The following is a 23,920-nucleotide window of genomic DNA, read 5'->3' on the forward strand; positions in this document are numbered from 1 at the left end:
ATGCATTCTATGACCCCCTCCTCAAGGCTGCCATGACCGACCGGGTTTGACCAATCGATATGTAGATTAAAATCCCCCATGATAATTGCTTGACTATTTTTACATGCATTAGCTGTTTCTATGTTTATTGCCCGCCCCACCATGATGTCATTATTTGGTGGCCTATAGACCACACCTTTCAGTGACTTCTTCTCCCTGCTATTCCTAATTTCCACCCAAATGGATTCAACGTTTTGTTCAGTAGAACCTATATCATCTCTCAATACCGCCCTGATATCATCCTTAAAAATCAGAGCAACACCACCTCCCTTACCTTCCTGTCCGTCCTTCCGAACAGTTTGATACCCCTGGATATTTAACTCCCAGTCATGACCATCCTGTAACCATGTCTCTGTATGGCCACTAAATCATACCCATTTGCCATGATTTGCACCATCAACTCATCCACCTTGTTTCGAATGCTCCAAGCATTCAGATAAAGTGCCCTTATGCCAGTTTATGCACCTTCTTTTTGGGTCCTATTACCTCTATTACTAACGGCTCTTGAGTTCTCCTTCCCTTTAACATTTTTCCTAATTTTCAATGGAGTTGAAGCTTCCTCGTCACCTGCTAACCTGCTGCTTTGCCTTACATTAATTGTTATTCTCCCTCTACGCTCACTTCTCCCTTCCCCCCTACTTACTAGCTTAAAGTCATATTAACCATCCTATTTACCCTTTTCGCCAGAACACTGGACCTGGCCCTGTTCAGGTGGAGTCCATCCCAGCGGTATAGATCCCTCCTGTCCCAGAACTGATGCCAGTGCCCTATGAAAAGGAAACCCTCTTTCCCACACCACTCTTTTAGCCACATGTTTACTTCCCTGATCCTCGCCTCCCTATGCCAATTTGCACGTGGCTTGGGCAGCAATCCAGAGATTATGACCCTAGAATTCCTGTTTATTAATTTTGTTCCTAGCTTTTCATAATCCCGAAACAGGTCTTTTTTCCTAGTCCTGCCTATGTTGTTGGTACCTACGTGGACCACAACAACTGGATCCTCCCCCTCCCTCTCTAGTATCCTCTCAAGCCGGTCAGAGATGTCTTGCACCCTGGCACCGGTCAGGCAACACACCATGCGGGATTCTCTATCCTGCTCGCAAAGGATACTGTCTATCCCCCTGATGATGGAATCCCCTACAACTACAATCTGTCTTTTTGCTCCCCCCTCTTGAATGGCCTCCTGGACCATGGTGCCATGGTCAGTTGACTCATCCTGCAGCCCTGTTCCTCATCCACGCAGGGAGCAAGTTCCTCATACCTGTGGGACAATGTCAAGGGCTGCGGCTCCTGTGTTCCTGTCTGCAGGGTCCCTCTACCTGCCTCACTCGCAGTCACACCCTGCTGACCCTGCCCGCCGATCGAATTAACATTAGTTAATCTACCAGCTGTGACTGCCTCCTGGAACACAGCATCCAGGTATTTCTCCCCCTCTCGGTTGTGCCGCAGTGTTTGGAGTTCGGATTCCAGCTCATCAATTTTGAGCCGGAGCTCCTCAAGCAACCAACACTTGCTGCAGATGTGGTCATTGCCGTTCTCAATAGGATCAGCTAGCTCCCACATCATACAGCTTACATATTAGACTTACATATTACAATTTCATTTCCTGTACACTTAACACCCCTCTTTCCCAACCTAAAACTAGAAATAATGATTCTACAAAAACAAAATATTACAAATGTTGAGAATTATTTCATGATCAAAGTGTTGATGTGGTTGTTTCTCTTTGTTCAACGAAGAATGCCTGCATGTCCCTCAAATGGGTGGGTAACACTTCTTGATTTATGTGAACTTAAGTGCAAGTAGGCAGAAGTCTTGGTAACCTCTCTTTCTGCATGGGATACTGCCAGCCTTTTAATCAAGAAAGTGTTGGCAAACTTCCCGATACACTGTCAGCTAGGATCAACCTAACTGTTGGGCATTGCTTAACAAGGAAATTGTTGGAACCTATAACTCAAGGTCAAAATGCAAGAGGGTGAATCCTTGGATAGCAAGCATTAAGTCGTCCAAGTTAAATGGCATTTAACAAATTTAAGTGAGTTCTTTGAGACAGTGACTGGCTAGAGTGGAAATGCAATTGATATTTTATGCTAGGTTTTCTGAAAGTGCCCAATTAGATGTTTCACAAAAGACTTGTTAGAAAATTTCAGGTTGAGTCATACATCATGGAAACAGACCCTTCGGTTCAACAAGTCCACTCTGACCATGTTGCCAAACTAAACTAATCCCAGAGATAGTAGGAACTGCTGATGCTGGAGAATCTGAGATAACAAGGTGTAGAGCTGGATGAACACAGCAGGCTAAGCAGCATCAGAGGAGCAGGAAGGCTGCCGTTTCGGGTCTGGACCCTTCTTCAGAAATGCCATTTCTGAAGAAGGGTCCAGTCCCGAAACGGCAGCTTTCCTGCTCCTAAACTAATCCCACCTGCCTGCACTTGGCCCATATGCCTCCAAACATTTCCTATTCTTGAACTTGTCCAAATGTTTTTTAAACATTGTAACTGTACCTGCATCCACCACTTTCTCTGGCAGTTCATTCGACACACACACACACACAAACCACTGAGTAAAAAAAGTTGCTCCTCATGTTCTTTCTAAATTTTTTTTCCTCTTACCTTAAAAAACTGCCCCCTTGTTTTGAACTCCCCCACTTGGGGGAAAAGACCCTTGCTATTCAAATTTATCTATGCCCTTAATGATATCATAAACCTCTATAAGGTCAGCCATCAATTCCTACACTCCAGTGAAAAAGTCCCAGTCTTACCAGTCTATTGTTTGTATCTCACACCCTCTATTCCTATGGCAACATCTTGGTAAATCTTTCTGAACCCTCTCTAGATTAACAATTTCGTTCTTATTACATGGTGACAAGAACTGCACACAGTATTCCAGAAGAGGCCTCGCCAATGTCCTGTACAACCTCAACATGACATTCCAAGTCCTATACTCAATGGTCTGAGTAATGAAGGCAAGCATGAAAAAATGTGCCCAGTATGGATAGAAAATTAACTAAATGGATAATGTTGGACAAAATGGATGTTGCTCAGACAGAAGAATTGGAATGGCCCAACTTCAGAGCAATAATTCTTGGTCCAAGTGTGTTCGTGAACTGTATAGATTTTGGAAAGACGAAAAATCACAAGGTTTTCTCATTCTATAATGAAGATTATTGGCAATTTGTGAAAATGTTTGGTCTCAAGTCACATTTAATTCTCAAACACAAAACCCTTTCTTTTTTTTTTTAAATACTCTCAGGATCTTCCAGGCAGACATACAAGTAATAATAACAACAACCTGCATGAAAACAGCATCTTTAACACAGTAAAACACTTCACAATATTTCAGAAGTACATTACCCTTGGTCTGACACCAAGCCAAATTTATTGATGACGAGCAACTGATCAAAAGTTTGCTCAAAGGGGTATAAAAGAACAAGCATTTTAAAGGCAGAAAGGGTAAAGATTTAGGAAGGGGAAAGATTGTGAGGGGGGGGGGTGGGGAAGATTGAGGAGGGACTTCCAGACTGTAGTGCCTTGACTACTGAAGCCATGATCACAAATGGTACAGTAACAAAATCAATGAAATTGTGCAAGAGGCTAGAATTATAGTAATGCAGATGTCTCAGATTCAGTTAATGAAAGAGGACTGATAGCAGCATACCTCTACCCACAAATACCACATGGTGATCAGCCATGGGCATTGTTGCTTAACTGCACAATGTAAAATATTTTAAAAAGTCCATTGGAACCAGGAAAGCAGCCACAAGCAGTGGAATAAACAGTCAGCAGGAACTCATGGTAAGGCCAATGAAGGAGAAAGAGCACTCCAAGCTAAAGCCTTTACTTCAGACCTTTTGATAAGAGGCACTAGTATGGGCTAGAACGAGCTTAAAGACTAGTCCTACCTGGAAGTTACAGACTCCACCAGAAAGCAGTAGCTTTTAGGAGCAATTTTGGTTAAGGGTTTAGCCAAGAATCAAATGTGGTTGTTAACTTGCTCGCAAAGCTGGCTTGTTTTTGTTCAGACGTTTTGTCATCATGCTAGGTGACATCATCAATGGAGGCTCCAATGAAGTGATGTTATTCTACTCTGCTTGGAATTTATACTGTCTGATCTGTTATGGTGAGTAGTGTCATTTCCGGTTTTGATCTGTATGGTTTATACATGGGGTCCAATTCTATATGTTTGTAGATTGAAGTATGGGTGGAGAACCATGCCTCTAGGAATTCCCGTGCGTGTCTACGTTTGGCTTGGGCGACTATTGTTACTTTGTCCCAGTTAAACTGGTGGCCTTCATTGTCTGAATATACAGATATTAAGGAGAGTTCATCATGCCATTTTGCTGCTAGCTGATGTTTGTGTATTCTGATGGCTAGTCTCCGTCCTGTCTGTCTGATGTAATGTTTGTGGCAGTCATTGCATGGTATTTTGTAAACCAGGTTCATTATGAATGTTGTGGAAATGGGGTCTTTAATCCTTTTTACAAAATACCATGCAATCACAGGATAGAAACAGAACTTATTCACTTTATAAGATATAAACACTCTTAAGACATACGACTAAGGGAGATCTTGTAGAAACTGGAAATTGAACGTTGTAGCTGTGAACTTCTGTTTTATTGTTCATTCCCTCCTTCCTGTGTGTCCTTCTTTTTCCTTTTAACCATATGATGCAGAAATTATAACTTAACACTGAGTCTCATTTTCTCAGAAATTAAAACCTGCAAGTATATGTAGGTGCACAGCTAATGCTGGCAAAAATTCCTTCAGATTTGTATTGAATTGCTATGACACTGTCAACTAAACCTGAATATGGAATCAGGGGCTGACTGATGATGAACTGGCGAGTGAGACTCCCAGACAAAATAGTCTAACAGGACTAGACAGCATAGATGTAGGGAGGATGTTGCCGATGGTGGGTGTGTCTAGAACCAGGGGTCACAATCCGAGGATTTGGGCAGACCATTTAGGACAGAGATAAGGAGACATTTCTTCACCCAAAGAGTGGTGAGCCTGTGGAATTTATTACCACAGGAATTAGTCGATGCCAAAACATTGAACACATTCAAGAAGCAACTAGTTATATCACTCGGGGCAAATGGGAGCAAAGGATATGGGGAGAAAGCAGAATTAGGCTGTTGAGTTGGATGATCAGCCATGATGGTGATGAATGACGGAGCAGGCTCGAAGAGCTGAATGGCCTCCTCCAGCTCCTATCTTCAATGTTTCTGTTTCTATATGTGCTAAGCCAACGTTAAGAGTACGCCCATAAACAGATACAAAAGCTGAGATGTTCTGATAGGAAAACAGTCATTCCAGCAGAATGAAGTTGTGCAAGAAGACCATGTGCAAGATCCCTCTATGCCTCCCCCCACCACAACACCCCCCCACCGCCACAACAAACATCAGAACTGAAGAAATATATGGAAACTGATCTGAAGAAGAGTCATATTGTACACAAAATATTAACTCTGTTTTTCTATCTATAAATGCTACCAGACCTGTTGAGCTTCTCCAACACTTTCTATGCTTGTTGTTAATTCTGTATTGAGAATTGATTCAGAAAGGGCTAATGTTACATAAAGCATTATGCTCCACACAATCTCACAATGTTACACTGGCTTAGGTGAAAAAAAGGAGTGAAACCCTACAATCACTGTTCTCATAATACTGTCTATCTTAATAATATAATTATATCTGATTGTTAAGATGTAGTAAACCACATCTTCTTAAACCAAGATCCTCTTCTTGTTAAGACTCAATCATATCTGGTCCTCTACTAACGTAAACCAAATCAGTCCTTAGATCCAGTCAAGGAAAACAAAATTTGGTAACAATGTACATCAATCCACAAATTGATGAGAATTAAGATGAGTTTTTTTTTCTAAATTGAGGCTATTAATTAATATTAAGGATAACATAGGATTAGGGAAGAAGTAAGCATCAATGCACTCACTAGGAGGGACAGTTGGATGTTCTGTGTTCTGGCATTTGGCATCATTTCAAGAAACTGCAATTCTGGGATGCTAATAAAATGTTCAACTCTTGAAAACAGAGTTATCAGTTACAATCGGTTCACTTAGTTCACTTGTCACTGTGTGCAAATAAACAACATTGGAATGGAGGCAGCTACAGACGTCTTTTATGCCGGATAGACAGAGCATAACTCAAACAATATGTTGACAGAAAAGCAATGAAACTAAAACATGCATTTAAATACAGTTGGATATAACAGCATTTATTTTCTCTACTCACTTTCCCCTCTCCTACCCTGAATTTACCACCTCACAGTTCTGAATGTGCCACCCCAAAGGATCCAGAGATGCTGGAATCGTGGTAATGTCATCGGCCTAGTAATCTAAAGGCTCAAACTGATACCCCGATACCATGGTAGGGTCTGGAATTTAAATCCAAATAATTAATATCGGGAATCGAAAGCTCGTCTTAATAATTATCATTGTCATACTTACATAACCTGGCCTACATGTGACTCCATACCAACAGTCATGTGAGTGAATCTTGACTGCCCTCAGAAATGGTCCAGTCTCTCCGTTTGAGGGCATTTAGGCATGGGCAACAAATCTTGCCAGCAATATCCACACCCCATGAACAGAATAAAAAAAAACAATGCCAGGAAACTCAGAAGAGCAGGAATAAAGCATACCTCTTGATTAACCTTCACAGCCCAAGGACATTGAGTCAGGGTTAGCACAACTGCCTTTAGGCTGAAGCCTGAAAACTTGATGTAAACTATAGCAAAAGCCACCACTTAATTAAATGTAGAGAGATGAGACATCCATTTCGAATTGAAGAGAATGGGAAATGAAGCTGACAAGCAGCTTGCTGGCTAAAATGATATTGTAATGTAGTTTCAAAGCAATCAATCTAAATGCTACAATCTAAAATTTTGCTTGTGGCATGTCATTCCATTTCCTCCAGTTACTTCCAATTAACCTTGAAAATGATATTTTCTTTTAGCAATAAATAATTGCTGATGGTGGGGAGTGGACATGTAGCCAGGGAGGTTATTTTCTATTCTCCTGAAACCTTTGTCTGATCCAATTACTCAATGGCACCATGTCCTTTGGTAACACATATTCAGAGAACATTAACATCAAAAATGTGTTAGAAGGTGGCTGCAAATCCAGTGGAAAGGGGGTATTATAGCTCACTTTAGCATCTTACAAATTTTATCTGATTATTTGAGGCACTGCCATGGAGAAAGCAACTGGGAATTTAGTTAGGACACCGCAAGCGTATTTTTTGCAGGTCTGGAGGGATAGCAGGAATGTGATTGCACTGGAGAACGTGCAAAGGAGATTCACCAGGACATTGTCTAGGCTGGAGTGTTCTAATTATGAAGAAAGACTGGATAGATAGATTGGAGTTGTTTTCCTTGGAACAGAGGAGACTGAAGTGGGAGGGTGGACAGGATTGAGATATGTTAAATTGTTAGAGGCATAGGTAGGGTAGGAAGCAATGAACTTTACCCCTAAGGTTGGTGGTAATCTGGGACTCACTCCTTCTAAGAATGGTAGAGGCAGAAACTCCCATAACATTTAAGAAGTATTTAGAATGGGCATTTACCAAGTCAAACAAAAGTATGGGCCGAGTTCTGGAAAATGGGATTAGAATAGTTGGAATCATACAGCCCCTACATTGCGGAAGCAGACCATTTGGCCAATCGAGAGCACATAGACCCTCTGAAGAGCATCCCACTCAGACCCATCCCCCCACTCTATCCCTGTAACCCTGCATTTCCCATTGTTAATCCACCTAGCCTGTACATCCCTGGATACTATGGGCAACTTAGCATGGCCAGTCGATCTAACTTGCACATCTTTGGACTGTGAGAGGAAACCCATGCAGACACGGGGAGAATGCGCAAACTCCACACAGACAGTTGCCCGAGGCTAGAATTGACCAGGATCCCTGGTGCTGCGAGGGTGCAGTGCTGAGCGCTGAGCAACTGTGCCGCCCAGATTAGGTAGGTGATCTTAAGCAGTGCAGACTTGATGGTGCTGTAGCCTCTATGACCCTAGGTCAGTCGGCAGAGTTAGTTGTGTACATGGAAACAATAACCAGAAAATGATATAGACAAATCAGACATGTTTGGCAAAACAATGTTGCAGTGTGAGGACACTCACTTTACATCCAAGAAAAACAAATAATCATATCTGAATGCTGAGACACCAGGATCTGTTAATGAGCGAATAGATATACAAATCAGCTATATAAATCATTAAAAAGGAAATGTTCAGGTATAAAGAAAAATCAAAAATGCACTTGGAATATGAGTCTTTATAACAAGGCGACTAGAATACAAAGAAGAGATAGTTGTTTCAGTATCACAGAACAGTGAGCATTTTTACTGACAAATGTAAATGAGAGGCTGAAATCTGTAATATGAATCAGTAACAGTCTTAAAAATCACCCAATATGTGATTACAAAAACCTGGAACCGAGTAAAATTTAGATTAAAAGACAGTGGATTATCAGAAAATTTAATAACTATTGGGCATTCATTCATGATGGTGAATACAAATGCAAAACAGTTCTGTTTCTGCATCGATGCTGAACCTCAGTTTGTGATTGAGCATCAAGGTCGAAATTGATTCTTATCTGAAGCAAAATGACACTATTTTGTCTGGGAGTCTCACTCGCCAGTTCATCATCAGTCAGCCCCTGATTCCATATTCAGGTTTAGTTGACAACATCATAGCAATTCAATACAAAACTGAAGGAATTTCCACAAGCATTAGCTGTGCACCTACATATACTTGCAGGTTTTAATTTCTGTGAAAATGAGACTCAGTGTTAAGTTGCAATTTCCGCATCACACGGTTAAAAGGAAAAAGAAGGGCACACAAGAAGGAAGGAATGAACAATAAAACCGGGGTTCACAGCTACAACGTTCATAGATCTTCAATCCACTATTACTCACAACACAATACATATCCTGCCAAAACAGAATAGCAGTGTTCAAATAAATTCATTGATTTATTTCATATAATCAAATAAATACTTTTTGACATATTACTTTTATTAGAACCGGTTTAATTTTCTTATCATGCTATGTGCAAAATTGTAACACAATGAAATATGAACACTTGCTGCTCACTGGTCACTACAGTGACTCTCACAAGTTAGGTCATTATACCTATTCTTGAAAACTGTTCGTAAAAAAGTACTCTTTCACTACTGGCTAGGTCAGCATTTATTGTTCATCCCTGATTACATATAAGTAAATGGTGGTGAGTTATATCAATATATATGACATAGGAGTAGAATTAGGCCATTCAGCCCATCAAGTTCCCTCTGCCATTCAGTGAGATCACGGCTAATCTGATAACCTTCTACTTCCCTTAATCCCTAAAGGAATAAAAACGTTTCTCTCAGCCCTGAATATGCTTAATGACCCAGCCTCAATAGTCCTCTACAATAAAGAATTCTGTAGATTCACCAGCTTCATATGGAAAAAAAAAATTCTTCTTATCCCTGCCTTAACTGGGCAACTCCTTGCCCTGAGGCAATGCTCTCTGGTCCTAGACTCTCCCACAAGACAAAACAATGTCTCCGCATTGACCGTGTCATGCACCCTAAGAATTTTGTATGTTTTGATAAGATTGTCTCCCATTCTTCTAAACTCCATTGAGGAACACCTACAGTGCTTTTAGGGAGGGAGTTAAGATTTTGATCCAGTGGCTGTGAAGGAACATTGATATACTTCCAAGTCAGGATGATGCATGGCCTGGAGTGGGACTTGCGGGTGTTGGTGTTCCTATTGCATCTGTGGTCTTTGTCCTTCTAGGTGATAGAGGTTGTGGATTTCTAAGGTGTTATCAGAGGTGCCATGGTGAGTTACTGCAGTGCACTTCGCAGCTTTCAGTCTCATCAAAAATATGTGTATCATATGAATATTTTGATGTAAGTCATGATGTTGAGGATTAAGGAGCAAGTTGAATGAAATTTTCAGGATATAAATGGAAACAGCTGGAGAAAATGTTGAAAAAAACTATTCTCACTTGCTACAAAGCTTTGAACCAAATGGCATGGTCCAAAACATAAAGCCAGGCTTATCAATTGTAAAATTAGGATCACTTTGATATGCAAAGAATAGGACTTGTTTGTACCTACCTTCCATAAAGTGCAATTAATCAGTCATTTTAAATCTGAAATTGATAGATGTCTTTAAATAGAAAATTTTGGCCAAAGTTATTAAGAGTTAAATGCTAATGCAGGCATATGGAGTTAGGTCAAAGATGAGGCATTATCTCATTAAATCATGGGGCAGGGTCAAGAGCAAAATGGCTGCCTCCCATTCCTTTGTTCCAAAGCTTCAGCAATAATCATCCAAAAGTTACAAAGAACATTTCAGCAGATAAATGTTTAACATGCTCATGAGTTCTGATTATGAGTTTAATGTAAATGTTAAGTGTTTTTCCTCATGGGAGAATCTAGAACAAGAGGGCATTGTCTCGGAATAAAGGAGAACCAATTTAAGATAGAGATGATGAGGAGTCTTTGATACTCCTTGCCACAGAGAGCTGTGGGGGCAGAGTCCTTGAGGGTATTCAAGGCTGACATAGTTAGTTTCTTGACCAATTGGGGAAACCAATGGTTATGTGGAAAAAGCAGGGAAGTGGACATGAGGAATATCAGATCACCAATGATCCTGAATGGTGGAGAAAGTTCAAGGGAATGAACAGCCTATTCATGTTCCTATTTCTTATGGCCGTATGGTCTGAAAACCCATTTATTTTAAATTGTATATCAATGGAGATATTAACAAAGAGGTATATCATACAAACACATCATGTATTAATGGTTCTGTCGTGATCCAATTTCTTTCCCTTTAGGATTATATTCATGATGGGGCTGGGGAAAGATATTACATACAAAGCTATGGTCACATTTTGTTAAGCGGAAGTATAAGGACGTTGGAAAGCATGAAATGAGGTACGAATATTTGCCTTATCAAGCCTTCTCTCCTTCTACACACAACGTTTAATCTACTTCACACACTCTATCTAACACATTTAAATTCATGAAGAGAAATTCTAAAGAAGCATTTCCCAAGGTAAATTAAGCAAATCTCAATAACATGAATCCTTTGTCACATTTTGAGTATTAAATCTTGGCTGGCTGCCCTCAGGCTACAACAAGCCCCTGAACAATAAGGTTATGTCTTGAGTTTATTCTTTGCATGTGGATAACACTGGCAAGGCTGCATTTGCTTTTCAACTCTTGCTGTTGTTTATGATGTGGTGGTAGTTTGTACTGGTCAGAGGGTTTTAAAGGTCATTCAGCTTCACTGGCAATGTGAATGCCACCACATTCAAACAGGCAGTGTGCACTCACAGCACTGAAGAGCAAACCAGCAACAAGTGGTACATTCCCTTCTTTCAAAAACTACAGGAAAGCAGTCACAGCTTTATGGCAATCAGCTGCTTTCAGATATTGCTTTTAAATATCCGCATTATTTATCGAAGGTGCTGGATAGAGTTGGTGAGGGGGGGATGGAATTATCCAGACCAGAAGACTTGTAATAAAGTGTCTGAACAACCCTTCTCACTGCACCAACAGGCTCCTAACACTGCTGGCCATTCAAGTATTTCATATCTCAAATCTGGCTTCCTTCCAGATTTAAATGCTAATTTGAGCAGCAATTGAATTAGGAAGCAAGGGAGAAATAAAAGTACAGACTACCTGATAGCTCATGACAAATACATTCATTATTATCACTGCTCTCTCTCTCTCTCTCTCTCTCTCTCCCTGCCTCTCTCTTGTTGTTCTCTCCTTATCCCAGCATTAATTTTATGGGGTAACAGGAGGTCTACATAATATTATTAAATGAAGGAAATTCACCAGCAATGTTAACGACTCTCTAAGAATAAAACAACAAAAAAGGTCTAATTCTATGCGTTTAGATGTGTATTCCCAATGGTTATTGCGGTTCACACATTACGCCGTCATCTTTCCTGGAAGCTGCTTTGTACCATTTCAAATTCTCTGCACTTCATTACGGGCCAGGATTTCCTTTAAAATTAGGTTTGAAAAGCTGCATGACATTGTTGGGGTATTTTTCAGACTTGCGAGATATAGAATGTTTGTCCTTATTAAGAGGTGGATATCAGTTCTGAAAGCAAACCATTTTCTGCTGCAGCAACAATTTAACTCCATGTTAGTCACTGCATCAGCAGTAAGTTGCACTTCATCTTCAATGCAAATCTAAACACCTACGTCACAAAGCACAGTCAATCTGCTTTGACACCAGCTTTCCAAAACTTGGTCAGTTTTCTCCTTTTAACTGAAAGCAATGAGACCTGCTGTGCCAATGTCTCATCATTCTGAGTGAAATAATTTACCTCAATCCTGACAGCAAAATCTGTGTATGAAAGACAAAGCAATGCATCATATAAACTCACTCAGTCATTGTAGCAGACAGCATTAGGTAGCAATAACAATATTCAACCACACACCAAGATTTCAATCAACACTCGAACTTTTACTGGTTTAGCTTGAAACATTGGCCTGGATCTTCCAAACATTCCTGACTCAATGCTGCTCAATATCACGCAAGCCCAGCTTTTCCAGAAATTCAGAGCACAACATTCATTGGAGAATACGTCTGAAGCAGACTGGAGTTAGGGGAAGACAGCTCATACTCCCTTTGATTGTAAGAGCTACAACATGTTAAGTTTACAGGTCCACTTTGATTGTTAGTGAGGAATGGGAGAGTGAATGAGTAGTGTCGGGTGATAGAGTGAGTGAGGTCTGTAAGCAAGGAGGGAGTGGGGTAGTGGTAATGAACTAGTGAACAGGCTAATGTTCTTGGGACATGGGCTTGAAACCCACCATGGAAGCTGGTGAAATTTGAATTCATTAAGATCTGGACTTAAAAGATAGCCAAATAGTGACCATGAAACACTGCCTTAAACAAAACCCATCTGGTTCACTAATAACCTCCAAAGAAAGAGATCAACCCTCTTTGCCTGGTCGAGCCTACAGATGAGTCCAGACCCACAGCAATGTCATTAACTCTTAACTATCCTCTAAAATGAGGCAGCAAGTCACTCGGTTCAAGGATAATTAGAGATGGACAAATGCTTGCCAAACCAATGATGCCCATATTTCATGAACAGATAAGAAAAGTGAATGAAATGGGTAAGTGGGAGAGAGATTTGCTGAATCTGAAGTAGGGAAAGACATCAGGTTAGGTAGACAGAGTGGTCAAGTTAAAGTGGTGGTGGCGAATTGTGTCAGGTGGTCAGGGAGTACTCAGTGGGTCATGTGCATTCTGGAATTACTCAGGAGTTAAACTAAGCTTTTCATTTCTTAACATTTCTGGGTAACCATTCTAGTCAGCACATTTGACCAATCTGAAATCGCCAACATGAACAAAAAGTTGAGACATTCACACTGGAACGTGGGGAGCAGTGGAGTTGCCCAAAGAAAGTTGGAACTTCACTGGTCAGACATTTCAGAGGGTCCCAACACCCTCCTTTTGTTGTCCATCTGGTCTACAAGGATCAGAGACAGGAACAGCCGTCATGAAAAGATAACCTTCCACTACCATAAATTTTAAGGCCAAAAGTCAAAGATAACAATTTGGTCTTTTCTGGTTTGACACAACTGGTCATTTACTGGATACCCAATGAGCCATTGAGCAGCTGCTTACAGTGGTTCAAAGTTCAATGTGATTCTTTAGCAGCTGGAAAACCAGAACATCATTGACAGTCACGGTTGAGGTGCCAGAAGATTGGAGGTTGGCTAATGTGGTGCCATTGTTTAAGAAAGACGGGACGGAAAAGGAAGCGAACTGTAGACTGGTCAGCCTGACATCAATGTTGAGTAAGTTGTTGGTGGGGATTATGAGGGACAGGATTTACACACATTTAGAAAGGAAAGGCATGATTCGGGAGAGTCAACATGGCTTTGTGAGTGTGGAATCACATCTCACTAGCTCGATTGAGTTTTTTGAAGAGGTGACAAAGAAGGCTGATGAAGGCAGAGTAGTAGACGTTATCTATATGGATTTCAGCAAAGCGTTCGACAAGTTTCCGCATGGTAGACTGGTTAGTAAGATTAGATCACATGGGATCCAGGGGAAGCTAGCGAATTGGATACAAAATTGGTTTGAAGGGAGGATACGGAGGGTGGTGGTAAATGGTTAGCTTTTTGGACTGGATGCCTGTGACCAGCGGTGTGCCACAAGGATCGATGCTGGGTCCACTGTTTTTCATCATTTATATAAACGATTTTGCTGTGAATATAGGAGGTAAGTTCAGTAAGTTTGCTGATGACACCAAAGTAAGTGGTGCAGTAGACAGTGAAGAAAATTACCTCAGAGTATAACAGGACCTGGGTCAGATGGGCCAATGGGTAGAGGAGTGGCAGATGGAGATTACATTAGATAAATGTGAGGTGTTGCACTTTACTAAGGCAATCCAGGGTAGGACTTACGCAGTTAATGGTAGGGCCCTCGGGAGTGTTGCCAAACAGAGACCCAGGCGTACAGGGGCATAGTTCCTTGAAAGAGCAGTCGCAGTTGACACAGTGGTTAAGAAGGTGTTTAGCATGCTTGCCTTTGTCGGTCAGAACGTTGAATATAAGAGTTGGGTTGTCATGTTGCGGCTGTACAGGACATTAGTGAGGCCACTTTGAGAATACTGCATACAATTCTGGTTGTCCTTCTACAGAAAGGATGTTGTTAAATTTGACAGGGCGCAGAAAAACTTTACAATGCTGTTGCCTGGACTGGAGAGTTTGAGTTATAGGGAGAAGCTGAATAGGCTTTTATCCCTGGAGCGTCGGGCACTGACAGTTATCTTACAGAGACTTATAAAATAGTGAGGGGCATGGATAGGGTGAATAGCCAAGGTCTTTTTCCTAGGGTAGGGAAGTCCAAAACTAGATGTCATAGGTTTAAGGTGAGAGGGGAAAGATTTAAAAAGGACCAGAGGGGTAACTTTTTCATGCAGAGGGTGGTACGTGTATGGAACAAGCTGCAAGAGGAAGTGTTGGAGGCAGTACAATTGTAACATCTAAAAGGCATCTGGGTGAGTATGTGAATAGGAAGGGTTTAAGAGGGATATGGGCCAAATACTGGCAAATGGGACTCAGTCAGATTGAGATGTCTGGTCAGCACAGAGGAGCTGGACCAAAGGTCTATTTTGTGCTGTATGATTCTATGACTCTAAATATCATGACATTAGCAATTACGTAAGAACGTTCCTTCCAATAGTTGAAAAGATCTAATGAATTTAAGTTAATTAAATGCAAATAGTGATATCAGACTATCAGACTTTGTTTTGCAGTTGTACAATTTACCAGTTTGTACATTGAACTTATACCAGCCATTTTAATACTGTGGCTGAAACTTATCTATATTGTCAACAGTTTGATTGATGGTAAACAAATGGATAAGGAAGAAACCACAATCATAACAGATCACACTTTTATAGCACTTTGTTGGCCATTTTTTTTTGTTTGGATGTGTGGCCCCAAAACTAATGCAACTTTTAATAAACAGTGCACCATTATATTTCTGTTGATGCAGCTACGGTTCCACTCAATGTTAAACTCACTGTCTCATAAATCTTCCGTGGTACTTTGTGATATTGCTTTGAAAAGAGAAAAAAACAAGAGATAACAATAATCTGTAAATAAGTAACAGAAGTTCCACTTATCAGCAGTAACTGAACAAAATAAGCTTTTTTGCCGCAATGTATTGGATCAAGTCCAACAAGTAAATGCTCTTGATTGTGTGTTGTGACAGTGTCCTTAACCCAAGGGTTCATATGTAGCCACCATACATAATCAGAATCTCTGATAACTCATTGGCTTCCATGCAAAATGAGATAAGGAAGAAGACAGAATATCCAGTTCACAAAGCAAAAAATGGCCAAATTTGGTATAGACTGATCTAAAGCTGATGTTTTGAGTCAAGAGACCACAAGGTCGGAGCGACACAGTGGCTCAGCAATTAGCATGGCGCCGTGGAGCCAGGTTTGTTTCAGGTGATTGTCTGTGTGGAGTTTTCACGTTCTCCCCGTGTCCGCATGGGTCTGCTGCGTGTTTGCTCCGATTTCCTCCCACAGTCCAAAGATGTGCAGGTTAGGTGGATTGGCCATGCTAAATTGCCCATAGTGTTCAGGGATGTATAGGTTATGCGGATTAGCCATGGGATATGCAGGGTTACAGGGACAGGATGGAGGGGTGGGTCTGGGTAGGATGCGTTTAAGGGTCGGTGAGGACTTGATGGGCCAAATGGCCTGTTTCCACACAGTAGGAATTCTAAGTGGTCTGGATAAGAACTACAACAATACTATGCAACTACAGTAGACTGCATTTTCCAGCAATTAAAGTTGAGGCATATATTGTTGGGCAGAATCGAGACTTAATTCTGTACTTTATTGTGCCTAAGCAGACTTGAAAGCTCCTGATGTTAATGATGAATGACTATTCCCCTGTGCTAACTTTCTACATCATGGTGAATGATATACAAGCAACTGCTCTCAGTCAGGTATGATGATATTTATGTTCAATCCTTAGCCTCTCTGGGCAAGGTCTTGCATTTGGGTTCAGGACTCTGACGTTGAAACCATTTTCAGGTCCTGTAGAGAGTAATCAAAGGCCACAATTTTCCATGAGGTCGACACCTCGTCAGCTGGAAGACGGGTTTGGTTGCCAATTAGCAGCGGCAGGTATGAGGTGGGAACAGAATTCTGAAAGCACGGCTATTCTGAAGGCACAACAGCAGCCATTGCAGAGTGAAGTAGCACCGGGGTGCTGCTGGTAAGCTAAAGGGGCTTGGTTCTTGAGGGGTGGCAGGAGAAGGCAGTCAAACCAACAGTAAAATAAAACAAACAACTGCAGATGCTGGAGATCTGAAACAAAAACAGAAATTGATAGTGGTTATACTCTCTTCCACCCTCTTCTGCTAGGCAGAAGAAATAAAAGTTTGAATACACGCACAAACATATTCAAGAACAGCTTTTGAACGGACCTCTCAAAATGTTAATTCTGATCTCTCTTTCTGCACCTCCTCTGTGACTGTAACACTGTATTTTACATTCTGTTTGGCTACCCGGATGTACTTTGTATGGTACAATCAGCCTATATTGCACACAAAACAACACTTTGCACTGTATCTCGGTGCATGCGACAACAATAAATCCATCAATCAAATCAACCAATCAACCTCAGCAGGTCTGGCAGCATCTGTGGGAGGACAGCAGAGTTGGACGTTTTGAGTCCAATTAATCTGCATGGTCCTGATGAAGACTCAAACCAGCAAGTTGGGTTTGGAATAGAAGGGTGTGAGTAGGCAGAGTGGGTCCAGAGAACCTGATAGCAGTGCCATAACGGTTTTAGTGAGCTCGGCTTTGGCAAGGTGAGCTCAATGTTTCACTCAAGTCTCTGGGACTGCACTAAGAGTGCATATTGCCCTTAAACAGGGGGAAAATGTGCTCCCAGAGTGATAATGCCTGCCAATAGGCCCAGTACCTTAGCATTATTGAAGGGTTGGAAGCACTGATACATACGACACCTTATTTGTTTTGCAAGAAGAAACGGCACACAATGCCAGGCAGAAAACATACATGGGAGTGAGTTGCCCGAGCTCACTGTCCTTAACGCAATGCAAAAGTTGACAATGGACATTGCGAGGGTGGTACAACAAGAAGAGGTGATAGAAAGATGAAAATGGCTACAGGTCAGGGTTAAAAAGGTAACTTTCTTGACAAAGAGGTTGCAGTGCATGCGGTGTGCATTGGGAATGCTCAGTTTTGCAGAGGAGAATCTGAACCAGTTATGAAGGATGAGCATGTCAGTAAAGCTGCAGCATCAGTGGGGGACTCAAAAGAAATTGAACACAGAAACTTAATTGCATCACACCCTTAAATGTACCCTCCACCATTTATGGTCCTCAGAAGAAGGCTCTTCCGCCTGATTGGAAATGGTGGCACTGGGTAAGAAGCACTCTTGGGGTAAGTAGGAGGAAGTGAATGGGGCAGATGCAATTGTGGGCAGCACCTCACAAGCACAGCAGCTTAACGTTTTACCAGCAGCCTGAGATGTGTAGCCATATGTCAAAGCTCCCTGAGGCAGTTCATGGTCTTGAGCTGAAAATGAATGAACCCCCATTCTATCATCAGCATCACGTGGCTTTTGGTTATGGACAATGGAGCTCCTCTAACGAGAGAGTAAATAACCTTGTGAACAGCCATATGTGGCCGCACTCTTAGTGACCACAGGAATAGCGCATTAACAGGCATAGAATGCAAATTTAAAAATGTCATTGACGGTGCTGTGGTACTGGCAGTCTAAAAATGCATGGAGGGGATGCCAGTAGCACACCTCGATCAGCTCCAGTGATCAAGAGCACCAGCCAAGTGCTGAAGCAGTTACAGAACAGTGTGAGGGTACCACCCATCATCAGGCACCAAAAGCTTTGGCCTTTGTGGCCCCTCTGACCTAGGGTCCATTGAACAGCAGGCCTCCATACCAGAGGCCGCTAGTACACTGACACCTTTGCAGCATCCTCTGCAGATGACTGTACATCAGTGAGATGAAATACTATGTTGCAAGACAAATCATATAAAGTCCACAGCTGAACATTGTGAGGACGTGTATAGCTACAGGCTATAGTTACTTAAAAAGCAATTTGAAATGCTACCTTTGTGCCAATGGTTGAAGGCCCCTCCCAATGAATGGCACAGCATTTTGTTGTGTTCTATTTGGACTCCTTCTATTTGGACTGCTATTGATGCATGTTGTAGATATTTTCTAATCAACCCGTTCAGAGATGTCCTTACCTACCTCTTGATCAGGTGGGACTTGAACCCAGACCTCCCAGTTCAGAGGTAGGGACACTATAACTGTGCTACAAAAGCCTTGTGCCCAGATTCAGGCTGTAATGTTCTCAGAAAGTTACAAACTAGTCCTGAGCAACGTGACCAGCTTACTAATAAACTTGATTCCCAATTGTACCAGTTACCACAAGACTCCATCTCCTCCTTCAGTAAAATTACCGATTGCCCAAATGGAATCAGCAAAGCAACAGTGCAAAATTGCATACCCATCCACTCCATATGAGGACAAAAATGCAGCCCGCTCTCTCAGTGGCTTCCTCTGGACACCTTTGCAAATCCAGGCCTTAAGTTCTAAAATTGTCTCATTCATCCTGTTCATCTCTTCTTCCTTCTTTAATATCCCCCTTAAAATCATGAGGCAGTGGAGTGCAAAGTGCAGGATTTGCTTCATTTTCTTTCCTTCTTATCCACTGCTCCAAACCATCGTTAAGACATTTGTTCTGAGGAAGGGTCACCGGACCCGAAACATTAACTCCGATTTATTTTCTTCACAGATGCTGCCAGACCTGCTGAGCTTTTCCAGCAACTTCCGTTTTTGTTCCTGATTTACAGCATCCGCAGTTCTTTCGGTTTTTATTAAGACATTTGAGTCCTGACACAAATTGAAGGAAGAGTTGTCTCCATTTTGAACAATTAAAACCTAGCTTAACCCAGTCATTCATGTCAATGCTATCATTTTTCAAGGAGAAATTCTGATGTCTTTATAGCATTTTCTTTATCCTTCTGTCGAACATTGAGGCATTTAAAAGTTGAAAAACAAGAACCCAGAGGGGGAGGTGCTTTTTGGCCATCCAGACGATTAATTTATTGTAGTTGACTTCTTGAAGCTATTTTTTTATTTCCAAATATAGTCATATAGTGATCTACAGTGTTTAGACTTACAGGATGTAATATTTCACTTTTTTTTCTGAGCGTAAAAGCTCCTACAGAACCTTTGGCCTGCTGATTCACTTAACAGTGTTTCGCTTGAAGCTGCATTTTACAGGAGCACAGCTACAATGTGAAGCAAGGAATTTACACAATACCCAGTTCAAGTCACAAGGAGATTCCACCATTGATGCTGTGGTTAATGCCATTGTATTAATCAGCAGTGAGGATACAATGCTGAATGCAAGATGCTGATGAAAAGGGCAGCACCACTGAATTGTACTTTCATATAGAAGATAGGAGCAGGAGGAGACCATTTGGCCCTTCGAGCCTGCTCTGCCATTCAGCACGATCATGGCTGATTGTCCAACTCAATAGACTAATCCTGCTTTTTCCCCGTAACCTTTGATCCCATTTGCTCCAAATGCTATATCTAGCTACCTCTTGAATGCATTCAAAGTTTTGGTATCAACTACTTCCTGTGGTAATGAATTCCACAGGCTCACCACACTTTTAAAGATGAAATGTCTCCTCATCTCCATCCTAAATGGTCTACCCCGAATCCTCAGACTGTGACCCTTTGTTCTAGACACACCTGCCATCAGGAACATCCTCCCTGCATCCTGCCCAGTCCTGTTAGAATTCTATGAGTCTCTGTGGGATCCCCCCCTCATTTGTCTGAACTCTGGCAAAAATAATCCTAACCTGGTCAATCTCTCCTCATACATCAGTCCCGCCATCCCCGGAATCAGCCTGATAAACCTTCGCTGCACTCCCTCAAGAGCAAGATCATCCTTCCCCAGAAAAGGAGACCAAAATTGCGCACAATATTCCAAGTGTGGTCTCACCAAAGCCCCGTATAACTGCAACAACACATCCCTGTTCCTGCACTCGAAACCTCTCGTAATGAAGGCCAACATATCATTTGCCTTCTTTACTGCCTGCTGCACCTGCATGCTTACTTCAGCAACTGGTGCACAAGGACACCCAGGTTCCACTGCACACTCCCCTCTCCCAATTTACAGCCATTCACATAGTAACCTGCCTTCTTGTTTTTGCTTCCAAGTGAATAACCTCTGATATCTGTATCCTCGTCACAGTTCACCCTCTCGCCAAACTTAGTATCATCTGCAAACTTTAAGATGTTACATTTTGTTCCCTCATCCAAATCATGAATAGATATTGTGAATAGCTGGGGCCCCAGCACTGATCCCTGTGGCACCCCATTAGTTACTGCCTGCCAATTTGAAAAGGACCATATTCTTTGTTTCCTCTCTGCCAACCAGTTTTCTATTCATCTCAACACACTTCTCCTAATGCCATACACTTTAACCTCACACAATAATCTCGATGCGGGACTTTGTCAAACACTTTCTGAAAGTCCAAATGTATCACATCAACTGGCTCCCCCTTGTCAACTATACTAGTTATGTGCATTGTATGTTAACAGTGCGATCTGCATAAGGTGATTAGTGTGACTGGTTAGTAGCAAATAACAGAAAACAACCCTTGCATGAAAGTGCAGCAGTTTAGAGAGCTCTCACCCTCGCTGAAAGAGATCGACATTGTAGAACTTGTGCAATTCAACTGAAAACTCAACGGTTCCTTGTACTTCAGACATGATCCGTCCCAGAGCATCACCTGAAAGCAAAGAAACCAGAAAACAAGTTACATCACATCCAGGAATTGTTTCAGTAACATTTAAAACACTGCACTAATCAAAATATGCATTCTTTTCTTATTTCTCTCGGTTCCATTTTGTCACAGCAATAGAAACAAAAACAGAAATTGCCCGAAAAACTCATCAGGTCTAGCAGCACCCGTGGAGAGAAAGCAGAATTCGTGTTTCAGGTCCAGTGACTCTTCTTCAAAACTGATAGTTGCTTGGAAAAGGTTGGTATTTACACAGAAGATGGGGTGAGAGGAAGGGGTTGGATTAAATGGTATATGGAGATAGAGCCCAAAAAGAGAGAAAAACAGTTGGACAGACAAAGGAGTGGTGAAGGATCAGCCTGGGAGAATGAATAGCTGCTAATGGGGACTATTAGCAGCTGACAATGTGTCATTGACCATTTTTGTTATTTTGTATGTGTTTTTTTCAGAATACACTTTGTTCTCTGTCTAAACCCATCCATTCTCCCAATCAACTTAAATGCTGTCTATGTAAGCTCTATCTCCCAACGCATTCACTACGTACCCTTATCAATATTTTTCTCACAAAGCAATGACTCAAGGTTCTGTACTGTACAGTCGCATGGAAACCAATAGCCTATCAGTATCTGAAAAGAAGATTTTTCATGTGCATGCCAAGGGGAGGAGATCAGTAAGATTTTTCACAATAGAACGCTTTGTAGTGCAACCTTCAAGCCCTCAGTCAATAAATACTCACAGATGGAAGTAAGATCATTGATCAGGAACAGAAAACTTAATTTGTTTCCCACATTTCCTTTGCTTACTCACCAGTACTAAAGCAATATGCATTAGTCCTATGTTACCTTGGATATAAATCAGCTAACTCAGTACAAACTCAAAACTAACACCTTGTTGGTTCAAAACGTCATGAATGATGCACTTACTGATTCAGGGAGTGTGTCTTTCACTAAATTACTTAAATGCCCATTATATCATTCTACACTCTTACAACAATAGTAAACAATTGCAATAGTGTATTAGTCATACGCTTTTATTAACAAAAACAAGCAAGTTGCAAATCAAATTCTCCACCAGTAACTGAATTCATTCTTGGTCATATATATAAAGAAAGGAAAATAGATATAAAATTTTACCATACCGTAAAAAGTGACCTTGAAGTAGATTACAACTGCTTACTATTATAACAACTACATATAAGACTATATATGACAACATGTTCTGGGATAAAAATGATCATACTGAATGCAACTATGAATAGACACCCTGCAACATAAGAATACATTTTTGGTTAACTATTGCAAGGCATGAACTAAACAGACTCTTCTACCTTCCCATTCTTAGGGCATGCCTCACAACTATTACTAATGAGGTAGTTGTTCCAAGTTAGAACAAAGCAGTAAGTTCTGCTTGGAGGCACAATACATATTAAACGCTCACTATAGTGATGAAAATAAGTCACAAATCTGAGTTTCAAGTGAGGTTTAGACATCCAGTTTCTGGCATTGTCAATCTTCATCTGAAAATGGTTTTTACCCAAATTCTAAATCAGCACAAAAGCTCACCACCTCTGCTGATGGCATCCCTGTGGGTTAAACATATGACATCCTTACCATATAACAGCTGAGCATATCCTGTCTATGCTATCTTATTCTGAGCTCTTCAAGTTGAATATCTTCATCATGTTTCCAGGAAAATGCCCATAAATAGATGAAAGAGGGAAACCAAGTGTGGGATTAGGGACTCTCAACGGGAAATTTGTTCTACCAATTGTTAATAGTACCTTAAAGTGAACCTCTAGCATATAGTAACATTCATAAAACTCGGCTTTTTCTTATTAACAATAGTAAACGCAATAACTGGCTCAAAGGTCATAATTCTAGAAGTAAATGAGAGGTGATGGCCTAGTGGTATTATCGCTGGACTGTTAATCCAGAGACTCAGGTTATATTCTGGGGACCTGGGTTCAAATTCCACTATGGCAGACGGTGGAATTTGAATTCAATGGGAAAAAAATATGGAATTAAGAGTCTAATGATGACCACGAATCCATTCTTGATTGTCGGAAAAACCCATCTGGTTCACTAATGTCCTTGAGGGAAGGAAACTGCCATCCTTACCTGATCTGGCCTACATGAGACTCCAGACCTACAGTAATGTGGTTGACTCTTAACTACCATCATGCCAGTTAGGGATGGGCAATAAACGCTTACCGAGCCAGTGATGACCACATCCCATGAATGAATCCAAAAAGGAGTGTTGGTTTTAGTTCTGTGAGGGTGACTTATTTTCTTCAGAACTAGGTTAGAAAACCATTTAGAAGAATGATATGAAGATAGCCTATTCAAGAAATCATGTGACTTAAGCTAAAAGGCTCAACAAGCTAAATGGAGAGACGATCGCTGTCATTTTTGACTTGAGTTTCAGAGGCAAGCAGCAGGTTTCAATTCAGAAGAAAAATTCATATTAGCAAATGTGTTAGCCCACAG

At 41.2% G+C, this 23,920-nt stretch overlaps 1 protein-coding gene across 3 annotated transcripts in view; it reads right to left on the minus strand.

Moving 5' to 3' along the window:
- Nucleotides 1-23,920, minus strand: part of fam135b (family with sequence similarity 135 member B) — a 350,061-nt gene that overhangs the window by 220,570 nt on the left and 105,571 nt on the right. For all 3 annotated transcript variants that reach the window (XM_048596063.1, XM_048596062.1, XM_048596064.1), the window contains one exon: nucleotides 21,326-21,422. In XM_048596063.1, coding sequence (XP_048452020.1) covers nucleotides 21,326-21,402 — 77 coding nt within the window. In that variant the 5' untranslated portion in view covers nucleotides 21,403-21,422. The remainder of the gene's footprint in view (nucleotides 1-21,325; nucleotides 21,423-23,920) is intronic.

Source organism: Rhincodon typus, chromosome 4, assembly GCF_021869965.1.
Source record: "Rhincodon typus isolate 14 chromosome 4, sRhiTyp1.1, whole genome shotgun sequence".
Taxonomy (NCBI): domain Eukaryota; kingdom Metazoa; phylum Chordata; class Chondrichthyes; order Orectolobiformes; family Rhincodontidae; genus Rhincodon; species Rhincodon typus.